The 17,379-nt window shown below is 40.6% G+C and overlaps 1 protein-coding gene across 6 annotated transcripts in view; it reads left to right on the plus strand.

The window, feature by feature from the left end:
• Positions 1-15,836, plus strand: part of LOC118233440 (regulating synaptic membrane exocytosis protein 2-like) — a 162,811-nt gene extending 146,975 nt beyond the window's left edge. For all 6 annotated transcript variants that reach the window (XM_035429222.1, XM_035429224.1, XM_035429223.1 and 3 more), the window contains 5 exons: positions 11,413-11,551; positions 11,890-12,002; positions 12,201-12,302; positions 12,660-12,799; positions 13,188-15,836. In XM_035429222.1, the coding sequence (XP_035285113.1) occupies positions 11,413-11,551; positions 11,890-12,002; positions 12,201-12,302; positions 12,660-12,799; positions 13,188-13,403 (710 nt within the window). In that variant the 3' untranslated portion in view covers positions 13,404-15,836. The remainder of the gene's footprint in view (positions 1-11,412; positions 11,552-11,889; positions 12,003-12,200; positions 12,303-12,659; positions 12,800-13,187) is intronic.
• Positions 15,837-17,379: the final 1,543 nt, after the last annotated feature.

A 17,379-nucleotide genomic window follows, 5' to 3' on the forward strand; every position in this document is an offset into this window, starting at 1 on the left:
TTTTATACTGATAAAATTGCTCTGAGAAAATATTTTCAACAATATAATTTTCTTTCCCAAAACCTCAGGTGTCAAAATAAGTCCCTTGTTTTCAGTGTGAGCTCTCCATTGACAAGAATAAGTACTGAGTCCTCTTCTATTGTGTTTCTGGAGATTGGTGAACACATTGATGGGGGGGGGCGGGGCATTGACCATTCCTTCATACATAATTTTTTAAGATTCTTCAGTCAGCCCTCTTCAATTCAAGCCAGTTCAGTTCAAGTCTGGAGACCAAGATGGCCATTGCAAAACCATAATTTTGTGGTCAGTTAACCATTTCTTGGTTCTTTTTTTGCGAGGTACAATATGCTTGGGTTCATTGTCTTGCTGGAAAGATCCATTTGAGACCAAGTTTCAGCTTCCTGGGGGGGGGGGGGTCAAAAGCTTTATTCTTTTAATCTGTACTTTGGAGAACCAGCCTTTCACTCAGTTGTTGTTTGACAGACATTGTTCTGTTGGTTTCCATGAGAACCCCACAATACGTTATATAGCACTTCACTTGAGGGCCATTGTGAAACTATTGTGGCTCATTCCTGTTCTGACTGGTGCTTGGAACTGGGTCCCGTCTGAGGATTTTCCAGAGAAGCAGGTCCTGATCCCGTCTCTCTGCCATCGTCTGTCACTGTTAAAATGCCAATGTTTAGGAACAACGTGAACCAGTTCACCCTGCTATTTCCAGTACAACACGGCTGTGTCACTGTGTAAGCTCTCCCCAAATAAAACACTTCTGCCAGCCAGTGCTCTTGCCGTTATGAAAATCGAATATGCTGTGATATGTTGTAAATATGTAGATTTATTGGGAAATGTTATAATGAATATAATTCACCAAAAAAAATTTTCACCAGCTTTCTAGGGGAGTACTTTTGTTAGGTCACTTTTGACTATGTTGGGTACATTGAACCTTTGGTTAAAAAACCCATAGTGTTTCTTAAATACATTGATCCACCCTGCTTTTACTATTTTTCTTCATAAAACAGTCATCTCTGTGGACTGAATGCTACTATTGAATACCCACTTGTCAGTTGTCAGAAGTTTGTTCTTTTTTTACTTGTCACTAAGCTTATTGATTTTGATTTGACATGCAACTTTTATTTTCTACTTTGTCCATAGGCATAACGGAAGCTGTGTGCTCTATAGTGGTCCTTCTGTTTTTAAGATTTTTAATTTGCACTATCCAGGTTTATTTGTGCTTTGACACCTGATGTACAACAGTGGTTCCCAACCTTGGGTCCTGGGCCCACACTGTATATGTTGGTTTTCGTTCCAACCACAGTTGCAATCCCAGAATTTTAACAAGGTGTTAGTTTTTCTTAATTAGATGTTTTTCGTGTTTAGAGGGATTATTTACCCTCTTAGGCCACATTGTCACAAATATCTATGCATGACATGAAAAGTAAAAATCCCATGTTCACATTGTGCTTATTATGCTATCAATTACATAAAAAAGATAATTATTTAACTGATCAAATTAAAGACTGAGGTGAATCAATAGGCTTCTTAATGCAATTGTTTGTGATATAGCACATAAAGAACAATGTGAATGCTTTTATTCTTCGTGCCTCACATAGCTATTTCTGATATAATGTGGCTAAAGAGGGCATATGAGCCCTCTAAGCATGAAAAGTACCTCATTAAGAAAAATTAACAGCTTGTTAAAATTCTGGGATTACAATATTGGTTGGAATAAAAACCAGCATATACAAGGGGGGCCCAGAACTGAGGTTGGGAACCACCGCTGTACAAGAATGAAATCAACCTGGTGAAACATTTATAGAAGACATTTGTTTTGTGAAGTAATTATCTAGTGGTTATCTAGCTTATAGTGGGAATTCAGTACATCTATTTACATTATTGTTAAACATATTTCTACCGAAAGAGTGTTTTTAAGCTCACTGTTTCATCTCTAAATATAAATGTTGACAAAAATCTAGATGCAAAGGACACTGGAAATCTCATAGCATTGGGAGGTAAAATATTGAATTAAATTTGGTTTACGTCCCTGTAGATTGTAATCGTCTTCTAAGGGGGTCACAGCAAAAGATTTCTCTTCTCAGTGTTATAGCTTTTTTATCGCCACTGATGATGATTTAACAGGGATAAAAGGTTTTCATGACAAGTGGTTCTTGATAAGTCGCAGGGGAAATTTGACGGTTTGCAGTGCGCATGGCATTGTGGGACGCAGGGTCGGAATGTTCCGGAGGGTGTTTGGAAGGCACGCCCCTCAGCAGTGGCAGCAGGAGAAACTACTCATTCCTTTCATTATCCATGACAGGTATCGCAGGCCAGAGTCTGGAAGTGTAACTCAAGTGGAGAGTTCCATTAGCTCTTGTTTATGCCTGTAGGAGCCTGGCATTCACCTCAAAGCCCAAAAGACTCGGCGTACATGTCTGTTGTTTTTTGCAGAATGCCACCGTAGAGTTTGATGCTCATTTTTCATTCTTGTTATTGCGACTGTGCTCATTTTACTACTGTTACATTGAATGACGTACTTGCAGCAGTAAGAAAGAAATTAGTAGATGTTTTTGTCGTTTCAAACATACAGTTTTTTGGCCGTGTACCATCAGGAGTGAGTTGTGCGTCAGAAGAAAGGAACTTGCATTGAAAAGGATGGCCACGTCAATGGGATCATGACCTCCAGAAAGTACCAAGACATTTTGGTACGCAACGGTGTAGCACAGTGGGTAAGGAACTGGGCTTGTGACCGAAAGGTCATCGGTTCAATTCCTGGGTAGGACACTGCCGTTGTACCCTTGAGCAAGGTACTTAACCTGAATTGCTTCAGTATATATCCAGCTGTATAGATGGATACAATGTAAAAAATTTAAAAAATGCTATGTAAAAGTTGTGTAAGTCGCTCTGGATAAGAGCATCTGCTAAATGCCTGTAATGTATTGTAAATTTTGGCCAAAAACAGGGTGGCCATCTGCCAAGACGGTCAAAATTGGCCACAAATGGATCTTTCATCAAGCCAGTGATCCCAACCATACCTTAAATCAGCCCAGAAATGGTTAACTGACAAAGAAATGGCAGTTGTGTGGCAGCCATTTCAGTCACCAGGTCTAAACCTCATTAAAACATTGTGGTTTGAACTGAAGGGGGCAGTCCACAGGCACAGGCTGAAGGATCTAAAGGATGTTTGAAATACTGTGTCTGCAGTAACGATGAAAGGTCTCCCCAATATGTTCATCTCATCAAATAGTATAAAAGATGACTCAGTAGTGCTATCCGTGCAAAAGAATGGTACACCAAATACTAGAAACCAGTATGAATAATATGACGCAGATCCTTTTGGAAATAAATAAATACATTTTTTTTTTAAAAAGCTCATAAAAAATTACTTGTTCAACAATCTTGCTTTTGACCAATAATTTTACCATTTATTATAACTTTACTGTTTTTGAGTGTATGATATTGCTCAGTACCTGAGTCGTTTATTGTATACAGCCTTTGTTCATCTTTATCAAGCGTGCATAAATTTAAGTAATTTTGAAAGCCACTAATGTCAAGGTTGGAAATTAAGTAATGTGTCATCTCATTAAATAACTGATTAATCATCATCAGTAGGAAATAAGTCCCGCATGATTGCCTGTATAGGTTAGATGTATTTCTTAGTGTACCACTAGTGTTTATTATGGCTTTAATGTTTTGGTTTTAATACAATGCATTGTAACCTGTAATTAACGTCATCATTGGAGATGTTTGAATGCTTTTTGTCATGCAAATGGCTTGTATGGATTTATTGTTGCTTCACCAACAGTTGAGGCTGAACATTGCATCTGTAACCATTGTTTTGGTTGAGATGTCCTGTTTCGAGCTGCCAGCCATAGAGGTTCGAAGGATATTTAAATTGATTGATGGCAGAGCAGGTAATACTGTGAATATTCATGTGCAATTAAGATTTGAGAATTTGATGATTTGGAATTTGTATTCCAGTTTTTGTTACCTGGCTGGCTCTGGTTCAGGTCCAGTGGCTTTGCCCAGATCCATAGAGAAACATGCTCAGGTGAGCTTTATTTACGAATGGCAAACATCCTTACAAGTCCCATCCCATTGTAATCATATCTACTTGTAAGGATGTTTGCCATTCGTAAATAAAGGGTTAATTGAAGAATCAGAGCTAGAAATCACACACAAGGAACCTGGATATTATTAAAGTGAACCTATGGTAGCCTATAGGCCTAATGAATATTGGCATGGGTAGGGGATGATGTCAGACACGACTCCAAGCGGAGATGCCTGGCAAACCACCTAGCCATTCATGCTATATCAGGGGTTTAAGTGCCAGATCGCTTTTATAAAACAATGTCTATATATACACCTTTTAAATCACCAAAGTACGACGACTCAACAATTAAAAAAATAACATTATCATAGATTGCATAGTGTGTCATTCTGCTGAATTCATTAAGCAACAAATAATTTCTTATTTTAACTGGCTACATAGAAAGTATGTTAGCTGTTTAGTAAATTTAATTAAATGCTAGCTAGCTCCTATTGCAAAGCTTGTGCACGGATTGCAAGATACGGATTCGGCAAATCGAATGCACGGATAGCAAAACTGAGTGTACAGGTTGCAGAACCGAGCGCACCGATTTTTAAAACCTGAGGGTACGGACTGTAAAACTGATCACACAGATCGCAAAACCGAGAGTACGAATTTCCACGTTTAAATATAATTTCACCTAGGGTGTCGATGGAGGTAACATTGGACTGCACTTTGCCTTAATGTTAATTTAGGCTCCACTTCACTCAGCTTCACTCAGTATAAATCCATGCCGTTCATGCATACCATTTATGTTTTCTTGTATTCAGTCAATATTTGAACTTCACTTTGACTGACAAATAAAAGCAATTCTAATTCTAATTTCTATTTATTTATATAGTTGTGTTTCCTTCAGAAACACTACTTACTGAGTAATACTGGTGATTGCTATTGTCATCAAACTGGGTTTGTGAAGACAAACATTAGCATGTCAATGTGAGGAAAAACATTAGTTGAATGAATGTAGTGTTTATAATTTTGTCAGACACAGTCATTTCATTTGTAATTTTAAGTGTACATAACTCTTTAGTGCCAACCATACAGGGAATGTATCTTATTGTGAAATAGAATTAGTAAAATCTGAAATAAAAGGCTCTACAAAAACACATTATTGCATCGCTGTTCCTCAGTGTATTGGTAATGGGCAGACAGGTTATGTCACAAAAAATGTGTGACCAGTGAGGTGGTGAGTCCCAAATATTTATTTTAAATGTCACCATCATCTGTGTATGAGAAAGCGCAGACAGCATTAACCTAAATACAAACTGCACAAAGCGCACCTCCTTCCATGTGGTTGTGATTATTAAAAAATAAGTTTAAACGGTTTTGTTATTCAGTAATATATAAGAATGAGAACAGGTCTATCAGCCCGACATTTAAAACCATTTTCTTTAATGATATGCCATTGTAATGTATGCTGTGTTGTGCAATTTTGTCGCTTGTTCACGCAGATGTCCCTCAGTAACGCGTAAAGTGGGTCAGTTGGACCTGTTGTTGTTGTTATCTTATTTTTTCAGGCCCCATCCATGTAAGGCTGTGTTCTCTTACAGTTCCACATGGTAGGGTAGTACTTGACCCACATTTATAAAACTGTGCTGTGCTTAGCATTGCTGAATGTCCCAGCGTGTGATTGGTTCAATTGTGTGGATTCTAGCCCTTTCATTCAGCGATAGGCCTCTTCAATTGTATGTCATAATGATTTTTTTTTTTTAATTGCCATTATTTGAATGAGCGTGGTGACCGAAGCATTCTCGGTGCAGTCGCACACTGCTAGTTTAGGACCTTTGTTGAAGTGATACCCGCATGTGAGCAGGGCTTGTCAATATCCACACAAAAGGGTGAGAAAGTAAATAATTACATTTGCCCGTTGCCTATTTTCTATTTCTATTTCTATTTTTCTTGTCGTAAGTTTGCCTTATCAGTTTATCAACAATACCTGAAAACCGGGGAGTGGCCTGCATTGTTTTATGGCAACGGCCTTTCAGAATTCACTATTTATTTTGATCATTTTGTCTATTGTGGTTGTGTCAGTTGAATTATTCACCTGAAATTGTGAATATCTGTTGTGACTTGCTCATGTTTGCAGTGCTATTGACCTGAAATGCTGTATGTAGTAACCAGGTTAGATCTGTGGCTGAGAAGTGGGCTCAGTCTTGCAGCCCAGTGGCTGCTGGAATTGGCCACAGTGCATGTTCTGATATAACCAGGCTCCTTGACCACAGGAAGGCAAAACATTCAGTTTTGCCACAGAGCTACCAAAACAGAACAACTTGTTTCTCTTTTTAATCTTGTTCTGTAGCCCCAAGCATACACTGACATTTGGCAAAAGCTTTGGTTGTGAGCTACTCTTTAACAGTGATGAAGTTCTGCCAAGATATATTTTTGCAGGTGTCTCTACTAACAGTCTGTGAGAATCTATTTGCGTCAAGGGGTAAATTTCCTGAGCCATATAGCAGACATTTGCTGTAGAAACTGAAATAATGGTATGCTAGTTAGCTTAATTTTCCATAGAATAAATGGCAACATGACTGGTAGTTGTGTTCTCATTAATCATATTGCTGTATTTTGGGGCATAAGGTCTTCTGTGCAATAGTTACTTGAAGTGCATTGTCTTAATAACAATAACAAACTCACAAATGCTCCTGTACTAGCCATTATAAAAAGACCGCAGTTTGTGAGAAAGTTCTGTAAGTATCCAAAATATTCATCGAAATTGTATGGGCCAATTGAAAACATGCACTAAAATTTAAAAGATTAAAACTCCATAAAGGGAACTATTCCTGTGATGTTTTTTGCTCAATGAAATTGAAATTTTAGTCAATATCAGTATTTAAGTCTAGAAAATCAATGCACCACAATCAATGTGAACAATACATCAGAAATACCTGCTTGTCACCTGTATATATGTGCTCAACTATGGAACGGGATGGAGCACAGATGAATTCTGTTTTCACCACCGTCTTTGTTTTGGCGGTTATTATATCTCACTATTAGAATAATTTCACTTCTATCAATATTTAATGGTCGGACATACAGACAAGCTGACAACGTGAACACTGAGCATTTGCCTTCGGGCTCTCTGGTCTGCGAAACAGGAGAGATCCTTGTATTGATTTTGTTGTGCTACAGCAAGCTTGAGATGGAAAAATACAAAATCCAAGGTTTAGGGGGGAGGGGCCCTGTTCCCAGTGGTCATGTGACTGGCGGGTATGTGAGTGACCGGCCGTAGATGGAGGATTGATGGGGGCCATGCGCACCCCTGCAGGTCCTGAGCCCCGGTGACGGAGAGTGGAGCGCCGAGCGCGCCTCATGCATGGCAAGAGCTCCTTCTCCTAGAGAACTGCAGTGTGCCGTCTGATTGGCTGTCGCGCGATTAGTTGGCCGTCTGTTGAGCAGCGTCTGTTGCCCCCTCCTCCTCCTCCTCCCTCTGCCCTCCCCTTTCTGCTGTGACTGAAAGAGGAGGAGAGCAGCTGAGCAGAGGAGACAGAGACAAACAGACTGCGCTGCGCTAGCACTCAGCACAAGCACAGAGAGCTAGACTGCGTTACCACCTGGCACAGGCACCGAGAGCTAGACTGCGTTACCACCTAGCACAGATACAGAGAAGCAGGCTGAATAGCACCTCGCACAGACAGAGACCACAGAGCAAGACATTCGCAAGCCTGCAGCAGACCTCCCCAGCTCCGCAGGACGGAAAGCTCCGGAAGGCTCCGCAGAGGACAGCTTCCTGCCCGATCTTGTGACTGACTGTCTCGCTCCGAGCCGACGGGAAGCCGCATCCCTGAGACGTTGCGGGTCCCCGCAGCCGGCCGTCCGTCACCGAGCGCGTGCAGAGGCCCAGAGGGCACAGGATGGGCAGGCAGGGGCACGACGCGGCGAACGCCGCCGCCACCCCGGCGTGCGCATGCACCGCTCGCAGAGCCGCATGAGCCTGTCGGCCTCCTTCGAGGCCCTGGCCGTCTACTTCCCCTGCATGAACTCCTTCGAGGAGGACGACGGAGGTAAGCCCGCTCACCTCGCCTTCCCCCCCGCGTCCTGCAGACGCTCCCCCGCGGCTGGGTGACGGGCGTAGACGCTGAGCCGACGGTCAGGGATAGGCTGCGGTCTTCAGCGCAGGCCGTTTGTTCTGTATGCGCGACGGTGCGCGTCTAGGGGGCTGCTCGACTCTTACAGACGATAGATGCGCACTCTACCTGCAGGGTTACAGAAGGCAGAGAGAAAACTGTGTATGAATTGAGTATCTTTGGCTCTGTGTGCCAAGCTTACTGTCAGTTCAGCTGTTATGATTCCAGGTGGCGCTCAGTGTATAGAGAAATACAGTTCCTTGCAGGTGCAAATTCAGCAGAAGCTGTCACCTGTGTGAAAGCAGCTGACAATTGTGATCTAGAAACCAATCGGTATCTAATCCGAAAATTGCTATCTTTATTCACGGGTACGCAAGATTCTGTTTACCATCATCTCTCTGGGCTCCTGTGTGTGGCTCACTTTCGGATAACTGGCGAGGGTGAAAACCGACTTGTTGAGCTTACCGAGCTGAGCGTTTTGAGCTTTGACACGGTGGCTACGAGCAGACGGACTGGCCGCCATCACCGAAACGGGCTGAGAAGTTGTTTTGGAGCCCCAGCGGCGGGGCTTCATTATGCCGCGGGCGCAGCGCGCGCTCATTATGGCTGACGGAGGGGGAAATGAGGGATGAGAAGGGCCTCGGCACGGCTCTGCTTGCGCTGCAGGGGTCGCACGCCAGTCATCGACCGCTCGCCGCGTCCAGCGCTCACCAAGTCGCTGATTTAGTGGAGAGAAAAAACGCACTGTCGCACTCGTTCATTCACTCTGCGCTGGTTCAATCATTGGAAATAGTTTTTTTGCTGTCCAGTTTTTTTTTGGCCTTTGACATCTTTGTTGTTGTTCCCAAAAAACTTAATCATCTTAAGTGCTTCAGCTGTTTTTTCACATTCTGAGGAAAACGAATACAAGTTAATGGGTTCCTATGAAAGATGTTTGTTAATGCAGGGAAATTATATGGCATAACACTGTTTGCTGTTGCCAGGCTCTGTAATTTACTCAGTCTGATTTCAGTGAGTCAGACAGTATTTTGTGGTTGGTATTACACAGCGTTGTGTCTATAATCTTTCATTAGAAAGCATTCATTAGAAACAACAATGGACCAAATTCAAGTTAAGTTGAGAAAGAAGGCTTAAGTAATTCTCATTTTGGAAGAAAAAAAAAAAATTAAAGGTGCTCCAAGTTAATTGCTTCTAAAATGAGTAAAGAAAGCAGCAGCCATTTTGTCTGTTTATTTGGTTTGTTGCTGATCTAAAAACATCGCAGCTTGCATCAGTATCTTTAATAGACCATTGAATAGAGCGCCGTATTTTAGCAACATCTCTCTCATGGCACTGATGCAGCCGTGAACAGGAAGTGGTGACAGATGACATTACCGAGGCAGGATTCTGAGCCGCTGACTCCAGATGAAAGTGAGAATAATGAGCTTCCCCTCGGCTATTTATAAGACCCCCTCGCTGCTGTACCGGGGCCTGTCCTGGAGACGAAGCCATTACAGTGACAGCCCAACGACTCCCGCAGACCAAGGGGGACATCATTAAGGCTGCAGATATGCAGATAGAGTCACTTTGGATCAGCTTGTAATTTACAATGAAGTGTCACATTAAGATTTATAAGATTGTGTATATGCGCACTTGTTTTTTTTTTTTGCTTTTTTTTTGCTTTTTTTTTTTGGAGGGGGAGGGGGTTAGGAAAACATTAAACTAAGGAGATTAGGAAATTAACTGAAATAAATAATCAGTTCATGATTAATGCAGAGATATGTGTTAGAATGAACAAAGTAATAGGCAAGGAGTCGTGTCCACCCTCTGCATTTAATTTCACATGCACTCTGACAGTGTTGGTTTAATACAGAACATTGTTCTGTGCACAGGGTATATAAACATATAATGTATTTTCGTGTTCCTGTGAAAGGGAAGATGATTGATAAGGAATTTAAAACGATTGGTGTGAATTCTCAAATAAGACTGCCGCAGTACTTTCAGAACTCCAGCATCACGGCTGACCATTATGGTGTACCTTCCTTTAAAGTCCAGCACACGCCTGTTAATGGATGAGAAATTTCATTGGGCTCTTAGCTAAAGATACAATAATCCACCTTGTGTAATACATATCTGAATCCACAATCTAAGTAAGGATATTTCAGCATGACTTGTGGACTGTTAACCTTGATTTGAAGGCAGTCCGATTTTGTTGTGATTTTATATTTTTCTTAAATCACTACAGTGTATGTAGTAGTGATTTTTTTTCACTGAGTTATGAATGAACCTCATAAATTCTAAGAGGATCCTCCTTAGGCTCTTGAGGCATGGGTGAACAAAGACAGGAAAAGTAGTTTCTCATGAAGAGGGCTACGTCCTTTTAAGGTTATACAACTTCCGAGTGTAAGGTATACGGTTGCCTGGTAACCTTACAATGTCAACTGAAGATCATCTTCCAGTGAAAGGAATATGACGTTGACATTCACATTGAAAAACATTATTTTGTTTGCCTTGGAAATAGTCAACATTGTCTCTTTATAAGAATCCTGCCTCACCTTATGATCATTTATGTACAGAAAGTCAATTACATGGTCAGCTTTGAAAAACAAACAAAAAATGCCATTGAAAGCAATTGCTAAAATTTGTCGAATGCATTTTAGTGATTCGTTGTAAGAAAGATATGGCTCAAAACCATCTCCAGTAATGTGTAACAAAATGTAATAACAATAATAATGAACTTTATGTGTGGCCTACTTTTCTGGCCACAGGTTCAAAGTGCTTGCAATAACACTTATACAACATAGAGAGTATACACATTATACAATATGCAAACCATATGTGCAGTGATACATTTAAAATAGAGGCAGGAATATAGAAACACGTGGGTGTATGACGTCTACACGGCCCCCTCCCGCCAAAGAGCGTCCACCCAGGGCGAGCCGCGCGGCACAGAGGGGGCCTAACGTGGCTCCAGCCACGCTCATGCCATCCGCGACTGTCACACTGATCACACGCAGATGAGCTTCAGGTTGAGTGGACTCGGTCAGCCGTCGCCCTGCATCAGGCGAGGGAGCCCGGTGCTGTCTTCCTCATGGCCCCTGTGCAGCACGGAGAACCGTGCTCCACGCTCCCCCTGCTGGTGGCCTCCAGACATCTTCCACTGTGTCAACGAGTTCACTGTTAACATGGCTCTCTCTCTCTCTCCCTCCCCCTCTCTCTTTCTCTCTTTGTCTCTCTCTCCCTCCTCTCTCTCTCTCTCCCCCCCCCTCTCTCTTTCCTGGGCAAAAGCAGGGGGAAAGAAGCTGCGCAGTACAGTGCAGAGGAGCACAGAGACCGGGCTCGCCGTGGAGATGAGGAGCCGGATGACACGGCAGGCGAGCCGGGAGTCCACCGACGGCAGCATGAACAGCTACAGCTCGGAGGGAAAGTAAGTTCTGCCCTCCTCCTCCTCCTCCTCCTTCTCTACAGTACTGACCTACCACTGCCATCCGAGCCCAGAGTTCAGAATTACATTTTAATTCTCTCAATTCAGGAAATAAATTTAAATTCAATTAAGCCGAAATTGATAAATCCCTACAGAATATGAGAGCATGCTAAAGTGTCTGTGAAGAGAAATACCAACATTTGCATTGAATGGGTTTATGAATTATGAATTTACAGAGAAATGTTGTCAATGTGTTGGGCTTCTCTGTTGCTGTAGAGGCATCAGTGTGAGCAGGTCCAGGTACTCAGAGTGTAACCTGAGTTCTCTCCTCCTCCCCTCAGCCTCATCTTCCCTAGTGTGCGGCTCTCGTCTGACAGCCAGTTCAGCGACTTCCTGGATGGGTTAGGCCCCGCCCAACTCGTCGGTAGACAGACGCTAGCCACACCTCCAATGGGTAAGCACTGTGTCCTCTTGATACCCAGTTATCCATGGCAAATTATCAGAGGATGGGAAAATGTGGGAAACCATGAGTTATCTAGTCACTTGAATAAACTGAATTGTCTTTTTACTTGGCTTGAGGGCAACACCACTGCAAGAGCAGCACTGGTTCAAGGTAGTCACCTGTTAACATGTTCGGCTATGTTGTGTTCAGGTGACATCCAAATTGGAATGGTGGACAAGAAGGGATCCCTGGAGGTGGAGGTCATCCGAGCCCGTGGTCTTGTGGGAAAGCCAAGTTCAAAGGCACTGCCAGGTAAGCGTTTAATCCTTGCTTAACCAGACATCAAACCTTAAAAACCTTTAAATGTCTGCCTTATCCACAGAATAAAATCTGTACTTTAATTACACCCATTAAACAAACCTGACTAATATTGGATTTTAAGCTTAAAACTAATAAACTGTTACTGTGCAAATTATTTAGCTTTGCTTACTAGTTATTGAAAATTAGAGTTTGCAGTGCTGATACCTATGACATGAGGTTTATATATACTACATGGCATGTCACACAATTGAGTAAGGATGCCATGCAGTATATATAGACCTCATGCCAAAATCCAACAGATAAATCTTTTTTGTTGCAGTGAGTAACTTTATGCTTTTTCCCTCAAAGCACCCTATGTGAAAGTGTACCTGTTGGACAATGGAGCCTGTGTAGCCAAAAAGAAAACTAAAGTAGCAAGAAAAACCCTGGACCCCCTCTACCAGCAGCAGTTGTCGTTTGAGGAGAGTCCGACAGGAAAAGTGTTACAGGTATGGCACTCACATGTCTACTCAGAATAATGACCTTAAAAAAATTACCCCAAAGTATGCAATGTGTGTTGCACATTTATGGGCTGATATGTGGGTTACAGTTTTCACATAAAATGGCATTGCTTATTGATGCAATCCAAAGTACCATGGTGTTTTCGTTTAAATATTATTTTTTTGGAATATGCGAACAAAATACATGTATGTCTTGCTTCTTTTGGGATGTAGGTAGTGACACGTTAAATTTTGAGTGATAATTTCATTAATAAAATGCACACTATCAGAGTAAAATCTACTTTCAGAGTTCATTTAACACTACACATTTTACTTATGCAGAAAGTGTGTGATAATTTAGGCAATTATAATCATAGCTGTTTGTGCTTGTTTACAGATCATTGTCTGGGGAGACTATGGACGCATGGACCACAAATCCTTTATGGGAGCTGTTCAGATACTATTAGATGATCTAGACTTGTCCAACATGGTGATTGGCTGGTTCAAACTCTTCCCCCCTTCCTCATTGGTGGACCCAACCCTGGCACCTTTAACTAGAAGAGCTTCCCAATCCTCGTTGGATAGTTCCTCGGGACCTTGCGCTCGATCGTAGCACTGCAAGGGACAAGTAGCGTTGTCGTAGCAACCAGCATCGGAGTCAACGGTCTCAACAAGTCACGCCCCGGTTCCACTGCATGCTTGATGTTGTGTCTTCTGAGCCGGTTACTAGGGGAACGAGGTGCGGGCCCGGCGCTGCCGGCCGACGCCGCACTCAGACAGAGCCCCTGTGAGCGCGAGCCGGGCGCGGGAAGAACTCACTACAGCGCCCGGAACTCCGCGGTACTCCGTTTCCATCCAAACTCGAAGCCATGGAGAAAAAAAGAGAAAATAACAGAGAACCGATCGATGAGTTCTACAGAAACCCTTTTAAAAAAAATTGAAAAGTCATTGTTTTTTGTTTGTTTTTTTTTTTGTTTTTTTGTTTGTTTCGTTTTGTTTGTTGTTGATATTCCTGTTGTACCCAATGGGGTGACAATGTTTCTTACCAGATGCTTGGTAACGCCATGCCAACAAGCCCAGCTGTGAGCCACAGGGACTATTGTCAGCAGCCGAGGGACGATCTGGGTCGGGATGGGCTAACCGACACCCAGATGAGCCTAACCCTCCTCTACCCCTACATATGCATTATGTACTCAGAGTTAAAGCTGATCTTGAGAGACTATTCAAAGTTTTTAAAAAATGGCAATACAGATGTGGCTATCGTCCAGGATCCAGTATACATTAGAACCCACACCAACTAAATGAACTTTTGTGATCTGATAGAATTATTTCTCTGTTCATACCTTCTGTGAAATTGAAAAGAAAAAGAAAAACAAAGGATTTTTTGCATGGACACAAATTTAGCTGAACTGAAAAAGTATATTTAAAAAATTATTTTCTTGAGGCTGCAACTTGCAACAAAAAGAAAAAAGACCAGATCAGCCATTTTCAACGATTTATATTATTTTTAAAGATAAATTTCACTAATGCATGGTTTTCAAGGGGAGTGAATGCAAGGGTGTGATTAAAAAAAATAAACTATGATTTACCATCCTTTAGACAATTCATTCGCCTGTATTTTTACAGATGTTCAGAAAAGGGAAACTAAAAAAAAAAACTTGCATATATTGAAGAGAAAAGATGTTTATGTGACAAAGAGAGGATAAATTAAATGTAAAGTATTTATTTCATTGTAAAGGCGAAAGCCTTATGAAGATAAACATTATGTGCAAATTGTACACTCCTCTCTCTCCTCCATCCCAGGGTGACTGTTGAACTAATCATTGCCATTGTTGTCGGATCCTCCGGAATGTGTCCAGATGTTTCAGGACTGTAGATTATGTTACAGCCCTGTATTACACAATATTACTTTGGGATATGATTTGTTTTACAAGCATGTTGAAAGTTCTTTTCTTTTTGTTTTGTTTTGTTTTCCTTTTTTGCAACATGGCTTGGACACACTTCCAGTAACTCAGCATGTTTTGATAGAGAAGATATTTGGAATTTTTGCAGTTTCTTGTACAGTGCATGTAAACTAAGTTGCTTTTCTCCCTCACCTCGAATTGAACTCCACAGAGAATCAGTGGCTGAGCTTTCATGGCCAACCATGCAAACATTTGACGAAAACATTCCACCTCCCAGATTTGCGGTTTCTTTCCGATTAACAATTGAAGAACTAAAGTAAAAGTTTTGTATTTAATGGAGGTTGACTAGAAAAAATACTTAAAGTTGCAAGTATATTTTATTTTAATATTGTTATAAAGAAAAAAAAAATCCAAAATGGATTACATCAGTTGGTATAGCAAGATGAAATATACCAGGCCAAGCCACAGCAGAGGCTAGTTCTGTAATGGACTCGACATTTGCTGTGAAGATCATTTTTACAGGCACTGTTTGTGAAACTTGGAATGCATCACATGGTATTTGGAAACCGCGAATTGCCACACAACATGGATTTTTAATTGTTTCCTGTTTTGAGAAAATAAAATTAATTTGCTATATTTGATTAGTTTATTTAAAAGCAAACACCAACCATAAAATAAGAAAACTGTAATAAATGTGATTTTATTTTTTCCTTTTTTTTTTTTTTTTTTTTTTAGTAATTATTGCTTCTCAAAATGGGGAGTATATGAATTTAAAAGTAATTAAAATATTTTCATTAAAATATTAAAATTGTGAGACATGATTCCTCTTCCTTAGAGAAAAAAAATGTTTTATCTTGTAGAGGTATGCACTGGACTTTTTGCAACAAGTTCCATATTTAATTTTGCATTGTACATACCAACTGATAGGACTGACATAATTTTAATATACAGTACATAGCTTGTTCTGGAAAAGGAGTCATACCTCACATGACAGACAGGTGTTATTTACCCTTTTGAATGCCTTTTCTTTTTTGGTGCAATGTGTTCCTGCCAAGGCTATGTCTTGGGACAGTATGGTTGAGTACAGAGATTTATGTAAGTTATTTTTCAAATTAAAAATAAAAAACTGGATATTACACAAACACTGAGTACAACCAAACATACAAATGACTGCTTTAAGAAAAACTTGTTGGGGCACACATAGCTGGTCCTTATCATTTTCAATTCAACATTCTTTTCTTGATCGCTAGTAAATTAAGTCCTTTTGTTCATGGTTATTCATGACGAATGTTGTATATAATATGTATATTGTATTAGTCCTGGATACTTTATGCACATTACATTAACAAGACACGTTGAAATGACAAATCATCATTAGCACCAAAAAGGCAAGTCAAATGAAAATATTTTTTACCATTCATTCTGTTCAACACAAGAATGAACAAGAAATAACTAAGATCCGTCTCTTCTGTAGCAGAAATTGGTTTCCATTCCACAGGCTCATCAGTTATTCAGTAGTATAAAGTATCGGTTATCTAGTTGTAAATGTGTAGAATAATATATTCACTCACATTTTTTACATTTAACCCAAATAGTTATATTCAATATTGTTAAATTGCAAAGATAATAAATAGTTGGCGTCTCATTCTTTAATTTTTGCAGTAGCAATACACTCCAGTCACAATAATGGGGTCACTTTGTGTTGCATAGGTAACCTTTGCATAACTGCTCTCTTTCGAAGACTTACGGATACGTATCAGGTCTTACAGGACCCTTCATTATTGAAAACATTTTTTGCAAGTACAAAATAAATATTAAGATTTAATTGGCTAAAATATGTTCTCTCCCTCTCCACCATCGCTAATGTGTGGTGAGCTTTCTGGCAAAATGGCTGCCGTGCATCACCCACGTGGTGCTACACATTGGTGGTGGGTGAGGTGAGTTCCCCCTGACTGTAAATCACTTTGAGCAATCGGAAAGGTGCTATATAAATGCAAGGATATTATTATTAATTATAATATTACATTAATATTATATTATATTATTATATATAAATACTGCTACTTAAAAATTTGTCATAAAAAGATGGGACCGCCATTATGGACAGTCTAATATCTGGGACTGGCCAAAAAGATGTTGCATAGATAAAAATGAGAGGATAATTAATGGAAATTAGTCTGTTGTGTCTTCTCTATGCAATTCCACAGATCTGTGGAGTGACACCTTGCAGTTCCCTCATAAGTGGATTGAAATTATTAATGACCTGAGTCTGGGTGAAGACCAGAAACAGGAAGTGGGCCCCGCCGTGGGGAGTGTGTGAGTCGCCCTGCAGCACACGGGAGACATCGATTAGCTGGTGAAGAAAGAAAACGAGTGGATTACCCCTTATCCAACGCAAGTATGCACCTTTCAACCAAAGCCTATAGGTTTACATACATCAAAAGTGATATGAACTGATGATGACCTTATGATTATAGATATTTTTAAATAATTATATGCAATAATAAAGTCCAAATTTTATATTTTATATACTGTAATTTTGCAGCATTTATAAAAACCGCATTAGGTCCATGGGATACACTGGATTCACATCAAATAAATTTTATTTGTATACCGTGTTTTACAGAGAACTGTCACTGAGACGCTTTACATAGTAACCGAAGGAGAATTGAGCAAAAACCAGGC

This window comes from Anguilla anguilla, chromosome 8, assembly GCF_013347855.1.
Source record: "Anguilla anguilla isolate fAngAng1 chromosome 8, fAngAng1.pri, whole genome shotgun sequence".
NCBI classification, from domain to species: Eukaryota; Metazoa; Chordata; class Actinopteri; order Anguilliformes; family Anguillidae; genus Anguilla; species Anguilla anguilla.